At 44.6% G+C, this 19,978-nt stretch overlaps 1 protein-coding gene across 2 annotated transcripts in view; it reads right to left on the bottom strand.

The window, feature by feature from the left end:
- Nucleotides 1-18,665, bottom strand: part of ahrra (aryl-hydrocarbon receptor repressor a) — a 329,025-nt gene extending 310,360 nt beyond the window's left edge. Inside the window, exons 1-2 of one of the 2 annotated variants that reach the window (XM_085989051.1) lie at nucleotides 18,533-18,665; nucleotides 17,792-17,864 (exon numbers count right to left, since the gene is read on the bottom strand). In XM_085989051.1, coding sequence (XP_085845177.1) covers nucleotides 17,792-17,853 — 62 coding nt within the window. In that variant the 5' untranslated portion in view covers nucleotides 17,854-17,864; nucleotides 18,533-18,665. Of the gene's footprint in view, nucleotides 1-17,791; nucleotides 17,865-18,049; nucleotides 18,493-18,532 lie in introns of those variants that run through there. The other variant, XM_085989049.1, reaches the window with a different exon arrangement.
- Between the last annotated feature and the right edge of the window lie 1,313 nt (nucleotides 18,666-19,978).

Genomic DNA, 19,978 nt, shown 5'->3' with positions numbered 1-19,978 from the left:
GATGACGACAAGGCAATAACTTTGTTAAATTCGATGGGAGCAAAAACATACGGGCTTTTGAAACATCTAATAGCACCAGTTAAACCAGTGGACCAGACCTTCGAAGAGATCGTAACAGTGTTGAAGGATCACTTGAACCCCACACCGTTGATGCTGGCTGAACGATTTAAATTTTACGCCAGAACCCAGAGGCAAGATGAAAGCAATGCGGAATACTTAGTCGAACTGCGTAAGCTAGCGAAATACTGCCAGTTTGGAGGGAATTTGACAGAGGCGCTGCGGGACAAGTTCGTATGCGGCTTGGCCAAAGAAGGAACGCAGAAGCGACTTCTGGAAGAAAACGACCTCACACTGGACAGGGCTGTCCTCATAGCTTCATCGCACGAAGCCGCAGTGAAAGGAACGGCGGAAATGCAGCTAAAGGCGGCGGCACTCGGGGTGGACCAAATTACTGCAAGCACTTCCAAATGCTACCGTTGTGGAAAGACAACGCACGACCAGAATCAGTGCTGGTTTAAGAACCAAGAGTGCAGGAAATGTGGCAAACTGGGTCACATCGCGAGGGTATGCAGGTCCGGAAAGAAGACCAACAAGCAAAGGAAGCCACCACCACAAGAAAAGTACAACAAGGTACATCAGGTGGCTGAAAAGAGTTCAGACGAACAAAATTCGGACTCAGACCCAAACAGCCAGGAGCTGGATAGTCTGAGAATCCACAATGTGGGTAAAGTAACTGATCTACAGACGATCTGGGTCACACTAAAAATAGCTGGAGTCCAAGTACGAATGGAGCTGGACACGGGATCAGCTGTATCAGTCATCAACCAAAAGGACTACCACCGGCTATTCTCTCACATACCCTTAAGAAATACCAAGTTCGTATTACAGACATACACGGGGCATAACATATACCCCATGGGGAAAATAAGAGTCAAGGTGAGAGATAGGGGTAAAGTACACCCAAGAATGAATTTGTACGTACTACCTGAGGGAGGACCACCACTTCTAGGACGGGAGTGGATCAGGAAAATAGACATGGAATGGCACTACCTACAAGCAATGACGAGTGAGGACTCGGTGCAGACAAGCAGCTCAGACTCCGAGCCGGAAGACGATAAGTCCAGCTTACGTATGAAAAACAAGGTTAACATGAACTCACGGACTAAGGTTGGAAAATCGATGGCGTGCATAAAGACAGAGAATTCTGAGTCTGTTCAAGTTACAGACATATGCATTACGGAGGAACACCGGGCTCGAACTCAATGTTATTTCAAAGTACGACAACAATTAGAACAATTAAGTTACCGCCTCGTACAAGAGATGAAAACAATGAAAAAGTTCTATGACACCGAATGGGAGAGTCTGGAAAGACAACAGAACCTACTGGCTCAAGCAGAGAGCGACCATAGAGCCATCGTGACCAATTACCGATCACATCTCCCTTATGATGTTCAGGAGTTAGAATATTTGCATGATCTAGAGATACAGCAGAAGGGCAAACCACGCTACACTGAGGATTTTGTTCTGCAATTGGAGACGGAGCTAGTGCAGGCAAGGTTAAGAGAAGTTGTGCTCTTAAGGAGATGCAGAAACAAATCTTGGACATGGAAAAGAGAAACGCTTCTTTACCTGATGTGAATAATGTGGACATGTTGCGAGAGGGGATTATTGAGGCGAAACTGAAAGAAGCTAAGCAAAGGATGTTGGAACTTGAAACACAGAACCAAATCAGCAGAAATCAGCTATGTCGAGCAGAGAAGGAGTGCTATGGTCTACATGAGAAGGTGCAATATCTCTCAGCCCAGAATAAGGGGCTACTCACTCAGTTAAATGAGAGTAAACGGGAAATGGCTGAGATAGACTGCAAGAATAAAGAAGAATTGATGGCAGTGAGACTTCGAGAGGCAGATAGCATAGCAGCCTTGGCTGAACTCCAACAGGAAATTTAAAAAAAAACAATTGCAGAGGAATCTTCAGGAAGCCAGGATTTTATTCCAGTCCTTCTCTACGACTCCTTACAAGCAGAGTGTGAGAAGTTGAAAGAACAGTATGGACAGGCCCAGGCTACAATTCTGGAGGGGATTAACTCGGCAACCCCCGAAAAGCTAGTTTCAGTAGAAGCATATGAACAACTAAAGGTTGAACATGAGCAAGAAGTCCAAAGGCTGCAGGAAATGTTTGATGAGCTCCAGGCCAAGGCTGCCTCATCGGTAAAGATTCCATCCATAGATGAAACATTAGTGGTGGAAGAGGAGAGGGGTTTGGAGCTCTCAAAAGTTACTGAAATAGCTGAGGTTGCACCACAGACTGAGAAGATGGCAGCAGAGCAACCCTTGGATACCAAAAGTACGCTGACTCACGTCAATGTAGAACAACAGACCGCTGAAACAGCTGCTCCGGTAGAGGGATTGAATAGTCCGATCAATCAATCTCCAAAGGAAGTTGAAGTATTAAAATCACAAATGAGGTCATTAGTAAACGACTTGCTGAAAGCCCAGAAAAAGCTGGATGAAGAGGTACACATGAAGAAGTCTCTTCAGGAAAGATGTCTGGATTTGGAACAAGAGCTGGCTAACGTCCAGCTGGGTATGGAGGAAATAGACGACCCTCTCGCTGGCCTAGCTCAGGACGACACCGAATATTACCATGACCTGGTGGACTACACCGAATATTACGATGTCCTGTCCTGCCCAGCTTGTAACTTCGACTCCCAAAGTGCAGAAATCATGGAGGAGCACCAAAAGTCTACGGAACATCGGGAGAAGGTGGCTCTACTACGGAAAAAGGAGGAAGAGAAGGAGGAACTGCGCATGCAGCTGGCAGCTGACAGTGGAGCCCAGAGAGTCTCCAAGAAGCAGAAAAGGAAAAGTCGAAACAGAAGATGACCCATCTGAACCATTATCACCTCTACCAGATCACACACGTGGTCCCTCCGAACGGAGCCAAATCAGTTCGGAAGTTCAAACTGTTAAATCCATGGAAGGACTATTGAATGAGTCACTCCAGCAATGTGAACCGACTACACCACAGAGACTGAATCTGTGAACTGTTTTCCGCAGAGACTGAATCTGTGATCTGTTTTGACATGAAGTTATATATGTTATTATGTTATGTTAAACATGAAGTTATATGACGTTGACTCCATCGAGAGTATATCTGTAAATTGTTATATGACGTTGACTCCATCGAGAGTATATCTGCAAACTGTTTATATAAAGTTGAAGATTGTATGTTTAACGGGATTCTGTAAGTAAAAAGCTAAAAAGGGAGGATTGTAGTGTATGTACCCGTTTACCTTTAAGGGAACTATTGAATGTAACCGTTCGCCTTTAAGAGCACTATTTTAGGTGTGGCACTATTTGTTGGCTCATGTATACTGTAATACCGATAGTGACCACACCAGTATATAAGGGCTGGGATATGTTAACTAGGGCAGATTCGCCCGAACCTCTGAATAGTAAAGACCTGTTTTATTTGTTAATCTTGGAGTCTGTGTATTATTTGCAATACAACCCACAGACTTTACAGACACCACCATTTTGGGAGCACCATCACCACAAAGACTGCAGCGGTACAAGGAGAAGGCCCACCACCACTTTCTCAGGGCAACTAGTGTTGAACAATAAATGCCGGCCTTGCCAGCGACGTCCGCAGCCCGAGAACAAAATTGTTTTTAAATTGAAACAAAAATTTAAATGCATATTTTTGCAACTTAGTTGATTTGCCCGCGAATTGTCATGGCCTTATTCCAGAGGGGTTTAATTTTTGTTTCCACTGTTATTTCTCCACTTAAGTGTTGGCAATGTGGGAGCACGAGAATCTACGGGTCACAGTTCTAGTGGTTATGCCAGGACTGCACCTGCCCGTGTCCCTCACGCTTTGACCCTGCCAGAACTTACAGGGTCAGGGAATTGTCAAAAAAAACCAAACAGTCCTCTTCACTGGAGATCCAGGCTGCTCGTGTGTGTGGAGTTGGTTATATAATTCTCACCTGGTTTAAGCAGCGTTAAGATTTCCTGCTTCATCTTGCAAGATGCACACAGTTTAGCTGCTCAACTGGCAGACATACAGAAACGTGACTGATTGATGACGAGTTTGCAATAGTTCAATATATGTACTCATGATGATATACGAAATTCCAATGAGGAATTCAGAAGAAACTTCTTTACCCAGAGTGTGGTCAGAATGTGGAACTTGAGGCAAATAGCATAGATGCATTTAAGGAGAAGCTAGATAGGTATGTGAGGGAGAAAGGAATAGAAGGATATTCTGATAGGGTTAGATGAAGTCGGGTGGGAGGAGGCTTGTGTGGAGCATAAACACTGACGAAGACCAGTTGGGCCAAATGGTCTGTTTCTGTGTTGTAAATGCTATGTAATGATGTGGTGAATGGACAAAGTTAAACTAATAGCAAAATACTGCGGATGCTGGAAATCTGAAATAACAACAGAAAATGCTGGAAATGCTCAGCAGGCCAGGCAGCATCTTGGCTTGTCTTTTTTAAGTTAGTTCTATTAACTGTAACTATTTAGAAGTCATGGAATACAATATATATAAAAATATATACATACATACACAACATAAACGATATTGGTCTTTAGTCTTAAATGCTTACAGTTTTTAATTAGAATATCCCAAAAATGCATGCAGTATTGTGAGACTGAGTTAACTGGAATGGTATTCCATAACTGGAGCTTTGTTCTCACTAAACTATCCTTTTTACTAAAAATGGTCTGTTTTAAAAGCATCAATATGGGAGGCTACGGGCAAAGAGAAAATAACACAGACCATATAAGATCAAAGCAGATGGCTTTGTGCTCAGTCACTGCATAAAGGATGAGCAGTACTGCAATTACACAAGTATTCAACCCCAGAAAGAACCTGTATGACCAATGGAAATTTCTTCATAAATTAATACAGATTGAAAATAAGTCAGTTTTGCCAATGAGGAAAATCTGACCCTAAAAAAGGAAAAATGTCCACCCCCACATAATTTTCTTACTTTAAAACTTTACTCGACAACTGCAAGTCAGTGGCAGTGAACAGTCAATCAGCTGTAAGTGGGTGCCTGACCAGGTGTTAATTGTTGTGGCTGGCCGTTGACTGACAAGTTGTACAGGAATGACTAGTCGAAAAAAGACCATGGTTCATCTAATTCGCCTTCTACCATCCTGCTAGTTGCATGATCCAATAATGGACTCGTTGATTGATCACAGCAATTAATCTCTTATCAATTAGTCTACAACAGACCCAGACATGAGGAGAGGAAAACCCCCAGTGGTGGAGAGCTTTGGGAATCATACTCACCTGTTCCTCCCGAGCATGCAAGGCTCACCACATGCCACGTCTCAAATTACTCAGAATCTGTATCCCATAATGTTACTTTTTCAATAAAATATGATCTGATTTGCAGTTGAATGAATCAATACTAACCGCTTCCACCATCTCCCCAGGGGGCTTGTTCCATAGATTAACCACTCACTGAAATAATGGGGGCAATTTTAACCGAACTCGGCAGGCGACAAACCCACAGGATTGGGTGGAACGCCAGGTGACCCGGAGCTTCCGGTCACCTGTCACTTTAATTCTCCACTTCACTCCCACTTTGATCTCTCTGTCCTCGGCCACATTGTTCCAATGAAGCTCAACGCAAGCTCGAGGAACAGCACCTCATTTTTCGATTAGGCACTTTACAGCCTGCTGGACTCAACATCGAGTTCAACAATTTCAGATAATAATCCCTGCCCCCATTTTTCATGCAGTATGATTTTGCCATTCCCATTTGCAACATTTTCACAGCATGTTCTTTCAATTCCTCCCCTCCTAAGCCCCCGCCCCCCCGTCTCTGCACCTGCTTAATATCTGTTACATTTCCAGCTTTTTCCAGTTCTAATGAAGGGTCCCAGACCTGAAACGTTAACTCTGTTTCTCTCTCCACGGATGCTGCCTGGCCTGCTGAGTATTTCCAGCATTTTCTGTTGTTATTTCAGATTTCCAGCACCTGCAGTATTTTGCTATTATATTAGACCTGCCCAATATTGACTTCAACAGAAAGTAAAATCGGGCAGGGCAGGGTGTAAAACCAGCACTGCATCCGATCCAATCCGTTTCCCGCAAGAGGAGTTCGGTTAAAATGACTCCCACTGTTCCCAGAGTAATAAGCAGCTGAAGCCCTGGCTGATTTTGCCATTGTCTAGCTCAGCAGCACACGAGGCCAGTTGTAGCCTCGCTGATCGAGGATTAAATCTGCGCCTGGGTTTGCATGCACGGTACAGCATTAAAATAAACGCAGGAGGAAGAGGGAAACAAATTAAAAATGATAACCCCATGATCAATGTTCCCACTGAGGCCGCACAGTAATGGGAAAGGTCCCGCGCAGGCCGCTCACCGGCTGCTCCGTCGTAAATACTGCACATGCGCGGAAATTTAAAGAGACCACGCACTAAAACAGGCCACACAGAACAAAGCGCAGCTTAAAAGGGAACACTGCCCATGATATTATTAGAGGCAATGTTACGATTTCTCCACTCTGATTATTTTGTTCTATGCTGATGAACAGCATGTGTGAACACAGAACTTAGAAAACTTGCCCGAGGTACTTCACAGAGATGCAAGGAACAAAATGGACATCAAGCCAAAAAGTAGCAGATATTAGGAGGAGTGATCAAAAGCTTGGGCAAAGAGGTCAATCTGTTTCAAGATATGATTAGCTTTTGTGCCATGAAATAACAGCAACCAGCATGAAGCTTCCTTGCACAAAGATTAACTATTCTATAACAGATGGGATTACTGAATATAATAACCCATCTATAAATTAATAGATACACAATATTATTTTAATATGTTAAAAGCATCAGTGACTGGACCGCTTTCCCTCATATCCATAATCAACAACAACTTGGATTTATATAGCCCCTTTAACATGGTAAAGCATTCAAAGGTGCTTCACAGGAGCGTTAGCACACAAGATTTAAAACCAAACTACATAAAGAGATATTAGGACAGATGACCAAAAGCTTGGTCAACGAGCTACATAGGATTACATAGGATATACGGCACAGAAACAGGCCATTCGGCCCAACCAGTCCATGCCGGTGTTTATGCTCCACTCGAGCCTCCTCCTGTCTTTCCTCATCTAAATCTATCGGCATAACCCTCTATTCCCTTCTCCCTCATATGCTAGTCCAGCCTCCCCTTAAATGCATCAGGTAGGTTTTAAGGAGTGTCTTAAAGGAGGAGGGAAAGGCAGAGAGGCGGAGCAGCTTAGAGAGAGAATTCCAGCTTTTAGGGCCTAGACAGCTGAAGGCGCAGCCGGCAATGGTGGGGTGATGGAACTTGGGGATGCGCAAGAGGCCAGAGTCCATAATTCATAATAAAATGCCAATTATTACAAAGGAACAAAGAAATTCACTGGGTCATTGCAGTCGATGGTCAGTCCCAAAGTTCAAATCAATATGCCACACCACATTTGCTCTCTCTCCAATATGCCTCAATTCCTTCGTTCACCAAAAATACTATCCAGCTTGAATTACCCTTTTGAATTATCTAACACTATCTGGTTCCATCATCTCCCTGCACAGTCTGTTGCCCACATTCACCATCCTCTGTGTGAACTAGTTAAATCCAAACTTAGCATCTTTCCTCTTCTGAGCCCTCTAGTCACAGAGTTTCTGATTATTTCAAACAATTTATTGGGGTTCCGTTTATCCAGACCCCTTAGAATCTTGATAACTTTGATCGAGTCAGCCCCTAGCCATCTTTTCTCCATTTCCTTCGGATTCTCCTCAGATGCCAGTCCCTGATACCATTCTCCTTGCCATCCTCTGTACCCTCTCCAAGACCTAGGATATTACTCCTGTAGTGTGGTGACTAGGTATGTACACAGGCTTGCAGCCCAAGACCCATGATGCTCTGTTAAGGGTTTAAATTTTTTTGGCACTGACCATAATTTTGTTGGGGGGGGGGGGGGGGGCGGGGGAAACAGTGGCTGATCTAGGTGACAAATATCCAAATATGAAGCCTGCTGCCCATTGTCTGATTTCTGTGTTCAGTTCCACCCATGTGTCTTTTTTTGCTACACTTTAACGTGTGAAATCAAATGACAGATCCTTTCTCGCTGAGGCTCATACTTCAGAGTAGTTACGATCAAGTAGAGACCAGATTAAGACGACAAAGTAGACCACATTGGAACAGGAGTAGGCCATTCAGCTCCGCGATCCTGCTCCGCTATTCAATCAGATCATGGCTGATCTGTACCTCAACCCCATTTACCTGCCTTTGCTCCATATCTCTTGATACCCTTACGCAACAAGAATCTAATAATCTATCGGTCAGTCTTGAAAGTGTCAATAGACCCAGCATCCACAGCCTTTTGGGGGGACAGAGTTCCAGATTCCCACTAGCCTTTGTGTGAAAAAGTGCTTCCTGATTTCACTCCAAAATAGCCTGGCTCCAATTTTAAGATTATGTCCCATTGTTTCCCCACCAGAGGAAAGTTTCTCTGTATCCACCCTATCGAATCCCTTAATCATCTTAAATACCTTGATTGGATCACCCCTCAATCTTCTAAACTCAAGGAAACATGAGCCAAGTTTATGCAACACTGAAAGTCCGTTCACTAAAATGAACAAAGAGAACATTGTGAGGAGCTGGTGCCCGACTTCCTGTGCTCCAGGTGGGTGAGGCTTCCTGCTGGGAGCACAATTTCATAGTTACACCTCGTGTCTACTGAGGAAAATTAGGACCGTTGGCTCAGGATTTTAACCCAGCCAATTCCCCCAGTGATGTGACCATGTAATCAGCCAATTCCCCCAGTGATGTGACTATGTAATCAGCCAATTCATCTGGTAAAGAAATCATATAATCAGTCAATTCCCCATGTAATGTAATCATGTCATCAGCCAATTCCCCCAGTGATGTGATCAATAGCGACTGCACCTCATGTATATTCTGAAATAACAACAGAAAATGCTGGAAAAACTCAGCAGGTCAGGCAACATCCGTGGAGAGAAATTTGAGTTGACGTTTCGGGTCGAACCCTTCTTCAAAACTGGAAAGAAAAGAAAATAGATCGAAGGCAGGGCTGCGATCAGACAAAAGAAGTGAAAGAAACAAAAGAAGTAAAAGAGACAATAAAAGGTATTAGAAGCTAGACGAGATGGTAATAGGCTGAGATTAGGTGTAAAGTGTACTGGCAGGGCAAGAGATAGCTGCCAGGTGTGAGAGAGAAACAAAAGGAAAGGGGGGGGGGGGAAGGAGTGGAAAAATTACAAGAAAAAATGAAATAGGGGCCGAGGTTATGATCTGAAATTGTTGAACTCGATATTGAGTCCGGAAGGCTGAAGAGTGCCTAATCGGAAGATGAGGTGCTGTTCCTTGAGTTTACGTTGAGCTTCCGTGGAACAATACAAGAGGCCAAGGACGGTGAGGTCCGAGTGGGAATGGAGCGGTGAATTAAAATGACAGGCGACCAGAAGCTTGGGGTCACCCTTACGGACTGAACGGAGGTGTTCCGCAAAGCGGTCACCCAATCTGCGTTTGGTCTCCCCAATGTAGAGGAGACCGCATCGTGAGCAGCGAATACAGTATACTAGATTGTGAGAAGTACAAGTAAATCGCTGTTTCACCTGGAAGGGGTATTTGGGGCCCTGGACAGTGGGAAGGGGGGAGGTATAGGGGCAGGTGTTACATCTACTCCGCTTGCACGGGAAGGTGCCAGGCGAAGGGGAAGGGCTGTTTGGGGTGATAGAGGAGTGGACTAGGGTGTCTCGGAGGGAGCGGTCCCTACGGAATGTTGAAAGGGTTTGATCATGTATATTCTGCCTGTGGCATACTTTTCAGACATTTGAGAGATGTAAAAACATGCTTAATAAATGCTTTACTATATAAGTGCTTTCTCCTAACAGTCACAGGTTAAGTAAAATTATTGCACAAACATTGATAGAGAGGAAAGGGATTACTAAAATGAATCTGAAACTTTAACGGTTTGAAGTCAAGATGAGATACTGTTGGCAATGTGGCCCAGTATTTGCCATTCAATGTCACTTAACAAAGGCGCCATCAAACTGCATCTGAATACAACTAGGAAACTAGGGAAGAAGCAAAACAATTAGTGCTGAACAATGCAGGACATGCATGAGTGCAAAGAACTAAACGCAAGTTTTTGATGTTGCAGCCAATGTTAGTTCTGCAGTACTCTTGACCCCATGCAAGAGTCCAGTTCATTAGTTACAGCCACCCAACTGACTCTTTTAATAAGGGAGAATATCTGCTTTTCTTCATAAGCAAGTACCAGCTGATGAAATTGGGGAAAGAGCAACTTTGATGTGCATGTTCACTGGTTACTCACAGAGCAAAACAGGCACCCAACCATTTCTTTAAAAAAAGACTTGCACAAACTCAGGATGCCCCAAAGCACTTCATAGCCAATGAAATACTTTTGAAGTGTAGTCACTGTTGTAACATAGGAAATGCGAGAGCCAATTTGCACACCGCAAGCTCGCACAAACAGCAATGAGATAATGACCAGAAAATCTGTTTTAGTGATGTTGGTTGAGGGATAAGTGATGGCCAGGACACTAGATGGAGCCTCGCTTTAACATCTCATTCAAAATATGGCACCTCCAACAGTACACTACTCCCTCAGTTATTATTGTTTTATTCATTCCTGGGATGTGGGTGTCGCTGGCAAGGCCAGCATTTATTGCCCATCCCTAATTGCCCTTGAGATGGTGTTGGTAAGCCGCCTTCTTGAACCGCTGCAGTCCATGTGGTGAAGGTACGCCCACAGTGCTGTTAGAGAGGGAGTTCCAGGATTTTGACCCAGCGACGATGAAGGAACTGCGATATACTTCCAAGTCAGGATGGTGTGTGGCTTAGCGGGGAACTTGGAGGTGATGGTGTTCCCATGTGCCTGCTGCCCTTGTTCTTCTAGGTGGAAGAGGTCGCGGGTTTGGGAGGTGCTGCCGAAGAAGCCTTGGCGAATTGCTGCAGTGCATCTTGTAGATGGTACACACTGCAGCCACGGTGCACCAGTAGTGGAGGGAGTGAATGTTTAAGGTGGTGGATGGGGTGCCAATCAAGCGGGCTGCTTTGTCCTGGATGGTGTCGAGCTTCTTGAGTGTTGTTGGAGCTGCACTCATCCAGGCAAGTGGAGAGTATTCCATCACACTCCTGGCTTGTGCCTTGTAGATGGTGGAAAGGCTTTGGGGAGTCAGGAAGTGAGACACTCGCCACAGAATACCCAGCCTCTGACCCACTCTTGTTGCCACAGTATTTATGTGGCTGGCCCAGTTAAGTTTCTGGTCAATGGTAACCCCCAGGATGTTGATGGTGGGGGATTCAATTATGGTAATGCTGTCGAATGTCAAGGGGCAATGGTTAGACTCTCGCTTGTTGGAGATAATCATTGCCTGACACTTGTGGTGCAAATGTTACCTGCCACTTATCAGCCCAAGGCTGAATGTCATCCAAGTCTTGCTGCATGTGAGCATGGACTGCTTCATTATCTGAGGAGTTGCGAATGGAACTGAACACTGCAATCATCAGTGAACATCCCCACTTCTGACCTTATGACAGAGGGAAGGTAATTGATGAAGCAACTGAAGATGGTTGGGCCTAGGATATTGCCCTGAGGAACTCATGCAGTGATGTCCTGGGGCTGAGAAGATTGACCTCCAACAACCACAACCATCTTCCTTTGTGCTCGGTATGACTCCAGCGGAGTGGAGAGCTTTCCCCCTGACTCCCATTGACTTCAATTTTACTCGGGCTCCTTGATGGCACAATCGGTCAAATGTTGCCTTGATGTCAAGGGCAGTCACTCTTATCTCACCTCTGGAATTCAGCTGTTTTGTCCATGTTTGGACCAAGGCTGCAATGAGGTCTGGAGCTGAGTGGTCCTGGTGGAACCCAAACTGAGCATCAGTGCAATGGAGTGTCAGTCTGGATTAGTCCTCAAGTATCTGGAGTGGGACTTGAGCACACAACAGACAGACTCAGAGGGGAGAGTGCCGCAATGGAGCCAAAGCTGACACAGAGGAACAGAAGTAGGCCATTCAGTTCCTCGAGCCTGTTCTGCCATTCTATTGGATCATGGCAGATCTGAATCTCAACTCCATTTACCTGTTTTTGCGCCATATCCCATTACTCCCTTACCTAATGAAAATCTATCAATCTCAGTCTTGAAAGCTCCAATTGTCCCAGCATTCAGCCTTTCGGGGGAAGAGAGTTCCAGATTTCCACTACCCTTTATGTGAAAAAGTGCTTCCTGATTTCACTCCTAAATGTCCTAGCTCTAACTTTAAGATTATGCCCTACCAGAGGGTATAGTTTTTCGGTATCTATCCTATCAAATCCCTTTATCATTTTAAAGACCTCGACTGGACATGTCGCTTCTTGGCTTTCAGGATGTGCTCCTGTTTTTGCAATCATCCACAATGATGCCAAATGAGTAAGTTTCTAAGCCACTGGTTGGTTGAGGATGTCCTTCACAATCATCTCCACACTATAATATTACAGCACAGTGTCCTGGCAGCATGATACGATGCTGTAGTAGATATAGCAGGACATTAGTATGACGACATTTTGGTTCATGTCGGGTCGCTGAGATTTGCTTATGAGCATTCGGTCTTTGTCAAGTCATGTTCATCAAGCCAATTGAAAATAATTCTGCCACAAAGCAGGAGCTCACCAATGGACCTGAATAAAATCCCGACAGCGGAATACTGGAAGCAGGAATACTGATCTGTCTGGTGCTGCGACAGGAAATCTGCTTACAGAGCCATCAGACATTCATTTATATCTACACTGCTGGGCCCTCTTCAGGCACAGCCAGGCGCAGCCACCAGAAAAGCCATATAGAGGGAATGCTGGAGCTGTGTTACTCAGGCACAGAACAGGGGAAAAGGACGATCGCCCACGTTTCCTTACATGTCACACTTGTTTTACAGGTGCTAAACTAAAGAAAACCTCTCCTTCTACCTCCGAATCTATCAATTTTAATTTTAATGATGTTGGTTGAGAGAGAAATACTGGCCAGCACACCAGAGAGAGCTTCCCTGCTCTTCTTTGAAATAGTGCCGTGGATTCTGTTACGTCCACCTGCGAGGGCAGACGGGGCCTCGGTTTAATGTCTCATCTGACCACCAGCACCTCCAACAGTGCAGCGCTCCCTCAGTACTGCACTGGAAGCGTCAGCCTAGATTATGTGCTCATGTCTCTGGAGTGGAACTTGAACCCAGGACCTTTCGCTCTAGTTAAATAATAGAAGTACCCAATACGTTTGGATTTTAAAGGTGTAATGCACAGCTGATGCAATGTCAATAGTACTTTGCGAGCGTGTGCTCAGAACACACAACTAACTATGGGGTCAGCTTCTCCATTGTGTGCTCCCAGTGCAGAGACTCCCACACCTGGAGTGCATCTTCACATATCGCATGCACAAGCATGCTGCCGCCCAGGATTTTACGTTCATTTAAGCGAGCGTAAAATCGCACCCTCCCAGTGAGAGAGGCTCCCCACCTGGCACGTTCAATTGGAAAATTTACAGGTATAAAAAGTCATTCCCTAATAAATAGGGCGGGCCGTCAAAAGAAAACTCACAAAGGGTGTCGTGTTAGCTGATGTGCAAATTTATTTCAATTCAGCTTTGGATTTCTGACTGTTGGGTTTTATAGGCTGCTATGTAACTGTGCACAGTTCAACATACATAGCAAATCAGTCAACAATGTCTTTGTAGCTAGAATACAGCCTTTTGAAAATAAGAGCCAATTTTTAATCACATTGGGCACGTGAGCAGCTGCTTAGCCTAAAACACACAGACAGACAGACACACACACACACACACACACACACACACACACACACACAGCTCAATGAAGCGGGCTGAATTCTTTTGCCCCCGCCGGTGTAAGATTAGGCCGTTTCAGCAAATAAAACTTATGTTTAGTTTATATGGTTTCTATGTTCACAACACCTAAACCATTCGTGTTTAGGATAGGCATCTTAACGCATAAACAGCACATGCTTAAAAATATAAGATAGCTAGGAATCACAGCTAAAGATTATGAAATGGTCAAGTTAAAACCTACCCAGAATGCAGAAGGACAGGCTGAGCGAGGTGATGCTGAAAACTGCTTACATTGCAGGTCTCAAGCATTTTGCAGCCAAGATAAAGGAGATGTTGAGAATGTGCGGACCGTGAGCACATCAAGATACGCACAGACCCTGAGCAGCTCTGATAAGGGGCCAAGGAATGAGAACACCAAATCCAAATAAGAGAGAGCGTGCGTGAGAAGAAGCGTATAAAGAATTCTAATTTTACACTTGAGTTTATAGAGGTACAGGATGGGGAGAGAGCGAGAAAGACAAGCAGCCACCTGAGGGTTGCGACCTCTATCCAAAGCAAGAGATGGTAATATTGTCTTCTTCTTTGTAATACCATTGCTTAAACAATGCATCAATGTTCCCTTTAAGCTGTGCGGCTGCAGCGATCTGCAGCTCCCGTGCAGCCGGCTCTATGGCTTTTAAATAGAAAAAAACCCACATGCGCCATATTTTGAATGGGCAACGCACCCCAAAATAATTAAAGGGAACATTGCATTGCGTATGTTGAGACTTGGTTGAATTCAATAAAGGATTATTCGCATCCGATCAGTGTTAAGTCCGACTGGATCTCCTTCCACGCTCTTGTTTCCTTGTATTCCCAAAGACATACAAGAAGAACACAGCGAGCTGAATGTTGAGGCCTCTCCACCCAGCGGAGATGGGTCAGTAGCGGCCCGACAAAGACTTAAGCCCCAATTTCAACCTAACCCGCCCCAGCGAGAAGAGCTGCCAATTCCAATGCCAGGTTTACACCCAGGTTTAAAAACCTCCCTCCTAAACGTTAAGGGGATATTGTCGAGAAACAGCACTGACAGCTCACACAGACTCTCCTCACCAGCTCATTCCATGGGGAATTTTAATCTAACCCCACCCTGTGGGAAACTTAAGGGCTCGGGGCCAACGCCGGTTTCACACCCTGCCCAACTTCACTCCCTGGGGTCGATTTGGAGTTTTGGCCGATCGCCCGTTCCTCATTAACTTTGGGCCGCCGAGCAGCAGGGTGCTAAACATGCATTCCAATACAGCTCCCCCTGATCGCGGCCTCGCAATGTCAACAACATGCATTTATAGAACATCTTTAATGTGGTAAAACATCCCAAGGCGCTTCACAGAAGCATTATCAGATAAAATTTGACATCAAGCCACATAAGCAGATATTTGGACAGGTGAACAATGGTGGAGAGTTGAAAACCGCCAGAATTGGAGAAGCGCAGAGAGCGCGGAGGGTTGTAGGGCTGGAGGAGGTTACAGAGACAGGGAGGGGTGAGGCCATGGAGGGATTTGAAAACAAGGGTGAGAATTTTAAATTCGAGGGCAATGGTGGTCTGGGAGCCAATGCTTTTCAGCGAGTACAAGGGCGATGGGTGAACGGGACTTGGTGATTGGATCACGAGCAAGGTAAGTGCAATGTGTGAGGGGGGGGGGGGGCAGGTGTCCTGATCACGGAGGGTGAGGTCTCGTGGAGAGGGTCGGAGTGAGCATGGTGCAGGCTCTGACCAATTCCGAGCCAAGATGGCAATTGGTGCCCTAGGAGCCTGATTTGCATATTAAACGAGATCTACCAGCTGAGACAGGGGTGTGCTCTGGCCCCTTTCAAAATGTCTCCCACCTCTTTGTCAATGTTAAGGGGGGATATAAAGCTACCGACTCCATTTTGAGGCTGTTACTGTTTCGGTAATGCCAGGTGATACAAGTGACAATTGACACTGCCCATGCTCAATGGAGAGTAAAATTGGGCGTGGCATGAAATGGGCATCGGACCTAAAAACATAGAACATAGTAAAATAGGAGCAGGAGTAGGCCATTCGGCCCTTCGAGCCTGCTCCGCCATTCAATATGATCATGGCTGATCCTCTATCTCAATACCATATTCCCGCTCTCTCCCCATACCCCTTGATGCCTTTTGTGTCTAGAAATCTATCGATCTCCTTCTTAAATATATTCAGTGACTTGACCTGAACCAGCTCCGTTCCGAGTTAGGTTTAAATGGGGGCTCATTAATCAATAGAAGGGTCTCTTGCTGTAGCACTGAGCACCGTGCCTGATGCTGCTGCTTCTGAAGCGTCCGTTTGAATTGGAGCCGGGCTGATTTGTCGAAATGATTTTTTGTTTAAGTCTGTGTGGTGTATTTCAAGTTTACATCACTGGGTCCTTGCACAAGCTCAACATGTTACTAATTTTGTGAAAGAAAACAAACAGCTGTACGACCAAAATATAAACCAATACCACCCAGCGCCCTTGTGTTTAAAATGTAATTGGAGATTTATAATCAGAAAAAGTATCAAGCACACAACAAAATAACTTCAGTTTAAAAATAAATGGCAACATCTTGGGTTGAATTTGTTGCAAACAGGCATTGAGCTAAAAGTGTATTAAAGAAGCATTTCTGATCTAATGACTTAGCGTTAGTCATGTGAAGATATATTTTATAATTTAGTCACATAATCTCCATACAGATTATATGATTCTAACCATTGCAAGGAAACCATCCAGGACAAAGCAGCCCGCTTGACTGGCACCCTATCCACCACCTTAAACATTCATTCCCTCCACCACCAGCGTACCGTGGCTGCAGTGTGTACCCTCTACAAGATGCACTGCAACAACTTGCCAAGGCTTCTTCGGCAGCACCTCCCAAACCCGCGACCTCTTCCACCTAGAACAACAAGGGCAGCAGACGCATGGGAACACCACCACCTCCAAGTTTCCCTCCAAGTCACACACCATCCTGACTTAGAAGTATATTGCCGTTCCTTCATCAGCGCTAGGTCAAAATCCTGGAACTCCCTCACTAACAGCACTGTGGGAGTACCTTCACCACACAGACTGCAGCGATTGAAGAAGGCGGCTCACCACCACCTTCTCAAGGGCAATTAGGGATGGGCAATAAATGCCGGCCTTGCCAGCGATGCCCAGATCCCATGAACGAATAAAAAAAAGAGAGAAAGAGAAATGCTCGAGTGTTCTTGTCAAATAATCAGCCAGGCTTTGCAGAAAACTAATTTACTAAAAAAAATGCAAGAATAGAAACCCTGACATTATTATGGGCTGCTTCACAAATATGCACCTTATTGTTTGTGAAAAATTGAGAATTTTTTTATTTTAAAAACTCACTAATCTGTAGTTTACAATTAGTCTGTATACAAGCAACTGGTTCAGTAGATAAGTAATCAATATACAAGAGTATATACTGTAATTATACATCTGTACATTCAATAGTGAAATATACTTCACTATATTTTATATTTGGATATGTATTTAAATATTTGATGATCTGTAGATCGACATGTTCAATAATTAATAGCTATACTTAATAATGAAACACGAATCATTATTTGCAATAATGCTCTTTTTATCTATATATGAAATTATTTGACAACTTAAAATATCTTTCAGTTTCGTCTGTCTTGATGTTTTAATGATGGAAGTTCCACCTATGAAAATCTCAGCCCCTTTACAGCAAACCTTCTTTTCTCATTTCTGCCCTCACCAAGATTCGACAGGTATCTTTCTATGTATTTTCTACAATGAACTCCGCCGGTAAAGAACAACAGGGAAACAGCGCAATTATATTGAAACAATCGCTGTCTCCAGCAGCTGGCACCAACGGTGTGTTTATTTTTGAAAAGGCAAAAAAAAAGAATATTAGACATTTCACGGCTGTCCATCCGGTTGCTGTACTCACTGTTTCTGAATGGGTTTCCTCCGTTTTCTGCCCGCGTACATACACTCGCCGAGTGGGATCATGTCTCTGGGACCTGCCAACAATGACAGGTGTTACTTTAGTTACTTGAGTTCAGTCCACTCCACTCGATGGCATCCCACCCCTTTATTACTTCATTCTCTTCAAGTGATGCACTGTACCGCGTTAGTGTCACATCAAATGAATTGTCTCTTTTATTCTCCAAAAACTGGTTAGCAACGTGACAAGAACAATAATCACCTTTTACAAACTTTCACACAGTCGAGTCTGAATCGAGTCTATGAGCTGTCCAGGGCAGCAACCAATCTCTATTAAATCCTATGCATACCAAACGGTAGATCTACAATAAGAGTTGGCTGTAAACCATATTTAAATACGCGGTGTAGTCGTCACATTCCTGCTGCATTAACACTGTGAATTTCCTGGTTCCACCTCTTGCTGCTCGTGTCTATTTCTCCCGCCTCTGAAATTGACTGGGTGTAATCGACTTACCTGAGCCAAGCCGACCTTTGGCGGAACTTCGAGCTGTGGATATACAACACAGCACAGGAACAGTACGAGTTGCTATCACAATGCACCTCTCGCTCACCAGTTTACACTAAACACACAAAAGCAATCCGCCAACATGGGTCTAAAAGTTGGTGCTGATCATCATTTAGGCTTCAATATGTGGCCCCGAGTGATGATTTGCCGCACTAAATAACCCAACCAAGCAAGACTCACTTCCTTATATTTCAGGTGCCGGATCCTTTTCAATGTCATCAGAAGCTTTGCACGCAATGTCATCTAAAACTCTAACCAGAGCCGGGAGTAGAGAGAGAGAGAGTCCTCAAACTCTCACTCACTCATCAGCACACACACACACACACAGAGCACTGGGGGCTAAACACACCAAAACACTGAAACAATTAGTCAACAACTAACAGCCGGCTCATCTCCTGCTGATTCTCCTGGTTTGGACATTTTAACATTTCAAATGTTATTTTATTTTTTGGACGGCTCCGAGTTTGGATCGATGCCAACTGCTCATACTTCTTTCTAAGTAATGCGTGCCTTATTTGGGGAATTACAGGGGTGGGGGACGCGCTTCTATACAGCACCGTTATTAATTGGTTAATCAAATTTATCACTCATGCAATCGCTAGACATAGACTTTTAAAAAAAAACTTGTAGAATTCCTTGCATACCGGGCAAGCCATATGGCTAATGTATATTGGCGATTATTGTAACCAAAAACATCAGCCTACTTTGGGCACAATCGCCATAATAACGTCACCAACACATAATCCCTTAAACAGTCTACAATCCGCCTTGAAGTGACAATCAACCCAGACAGCTGAAAATTGCCATAACATGCACAGTATTCTCTTTGCTTTAAACCCTAACGTGGGAGTGAAAGTCGAATTATTAAAGTTTGCAATTATTTTTGCTTTTTATTTTGCAAAAAGATTTTGGACTTTCTTTTCACCTGCAATAATCAGGTATTTGTTGTTGGTTGAACAGCTCCATCTCATCACCGCCTCTCGCCACTCCTCCGCTTCCTGTTTTGTCACACTGCTTGTCCAACATCCAGTACTGGATGAGCAGAAATTTCCTCCAATTAAATATCGGGAAGCCCAAAGCCATTGTCTTCGGACCCGCCACAAACTCTGCTCCCTAGTCACCGTCTCCATCTCTCTTCCTGACCACTGTCTGAGGTTGAACCGGACTGTTTGCAACCTCCGCCTCCTATTTAATCCTGAGCTGAGCTTCCGACCCTAAATTCTCTCCTTCACCAAGACCGCCTATTTCCACCTCCATAATATCGCCCGTGCCCGTCCCTGCCTTAGCTCATCTACTGCCGAAACCCTCATCCATGTCTTTGTTAACTCCAAATTTGACCATTCCAATGCTCTCCTGGCCAGCTCCCACCTCACACCCTCCATAAACTTGAACTCATCCAAAACTCGGCTGCCCGTGTCCTAACTCGCACCAAGTCCTGTTCACCCATCACCCCTGTGCTCACTGGCCTACATTGGCTCCCAGTTCAGCAACGCCTCAATTTTAAAATTCTCACCCTTGTGTTCAAATCCCTCCATGACCTATCTCTACTGTCCTCCAGCCCTACAAACCTCCGCGATCTCTGCGCTCCTCCAATTCTGGCCTCTCGCATATCTCCGATTTGAATCA

This window comes from Somniosus microcephalus, chromosome 5 (genome assembly GCF_052327205.1).
Source record: "Somniosus microcephalus isolate GS21.2 chromosome 5, FLI_Smic_1.0, whole genome shotgun sequence".
Taxonomy (NCBI): Eukaryota; Metazoa; Chordata; class Chondrichthyes; order Squaliformes; family Somniosidae; genus Somniosus; species Somniosus microcephalus.
The sequence above is the reverse complement of the archived record's forward strand: the minus strand, read 5'-3'. Positions and strand labels throughout refer to the sequence as shown.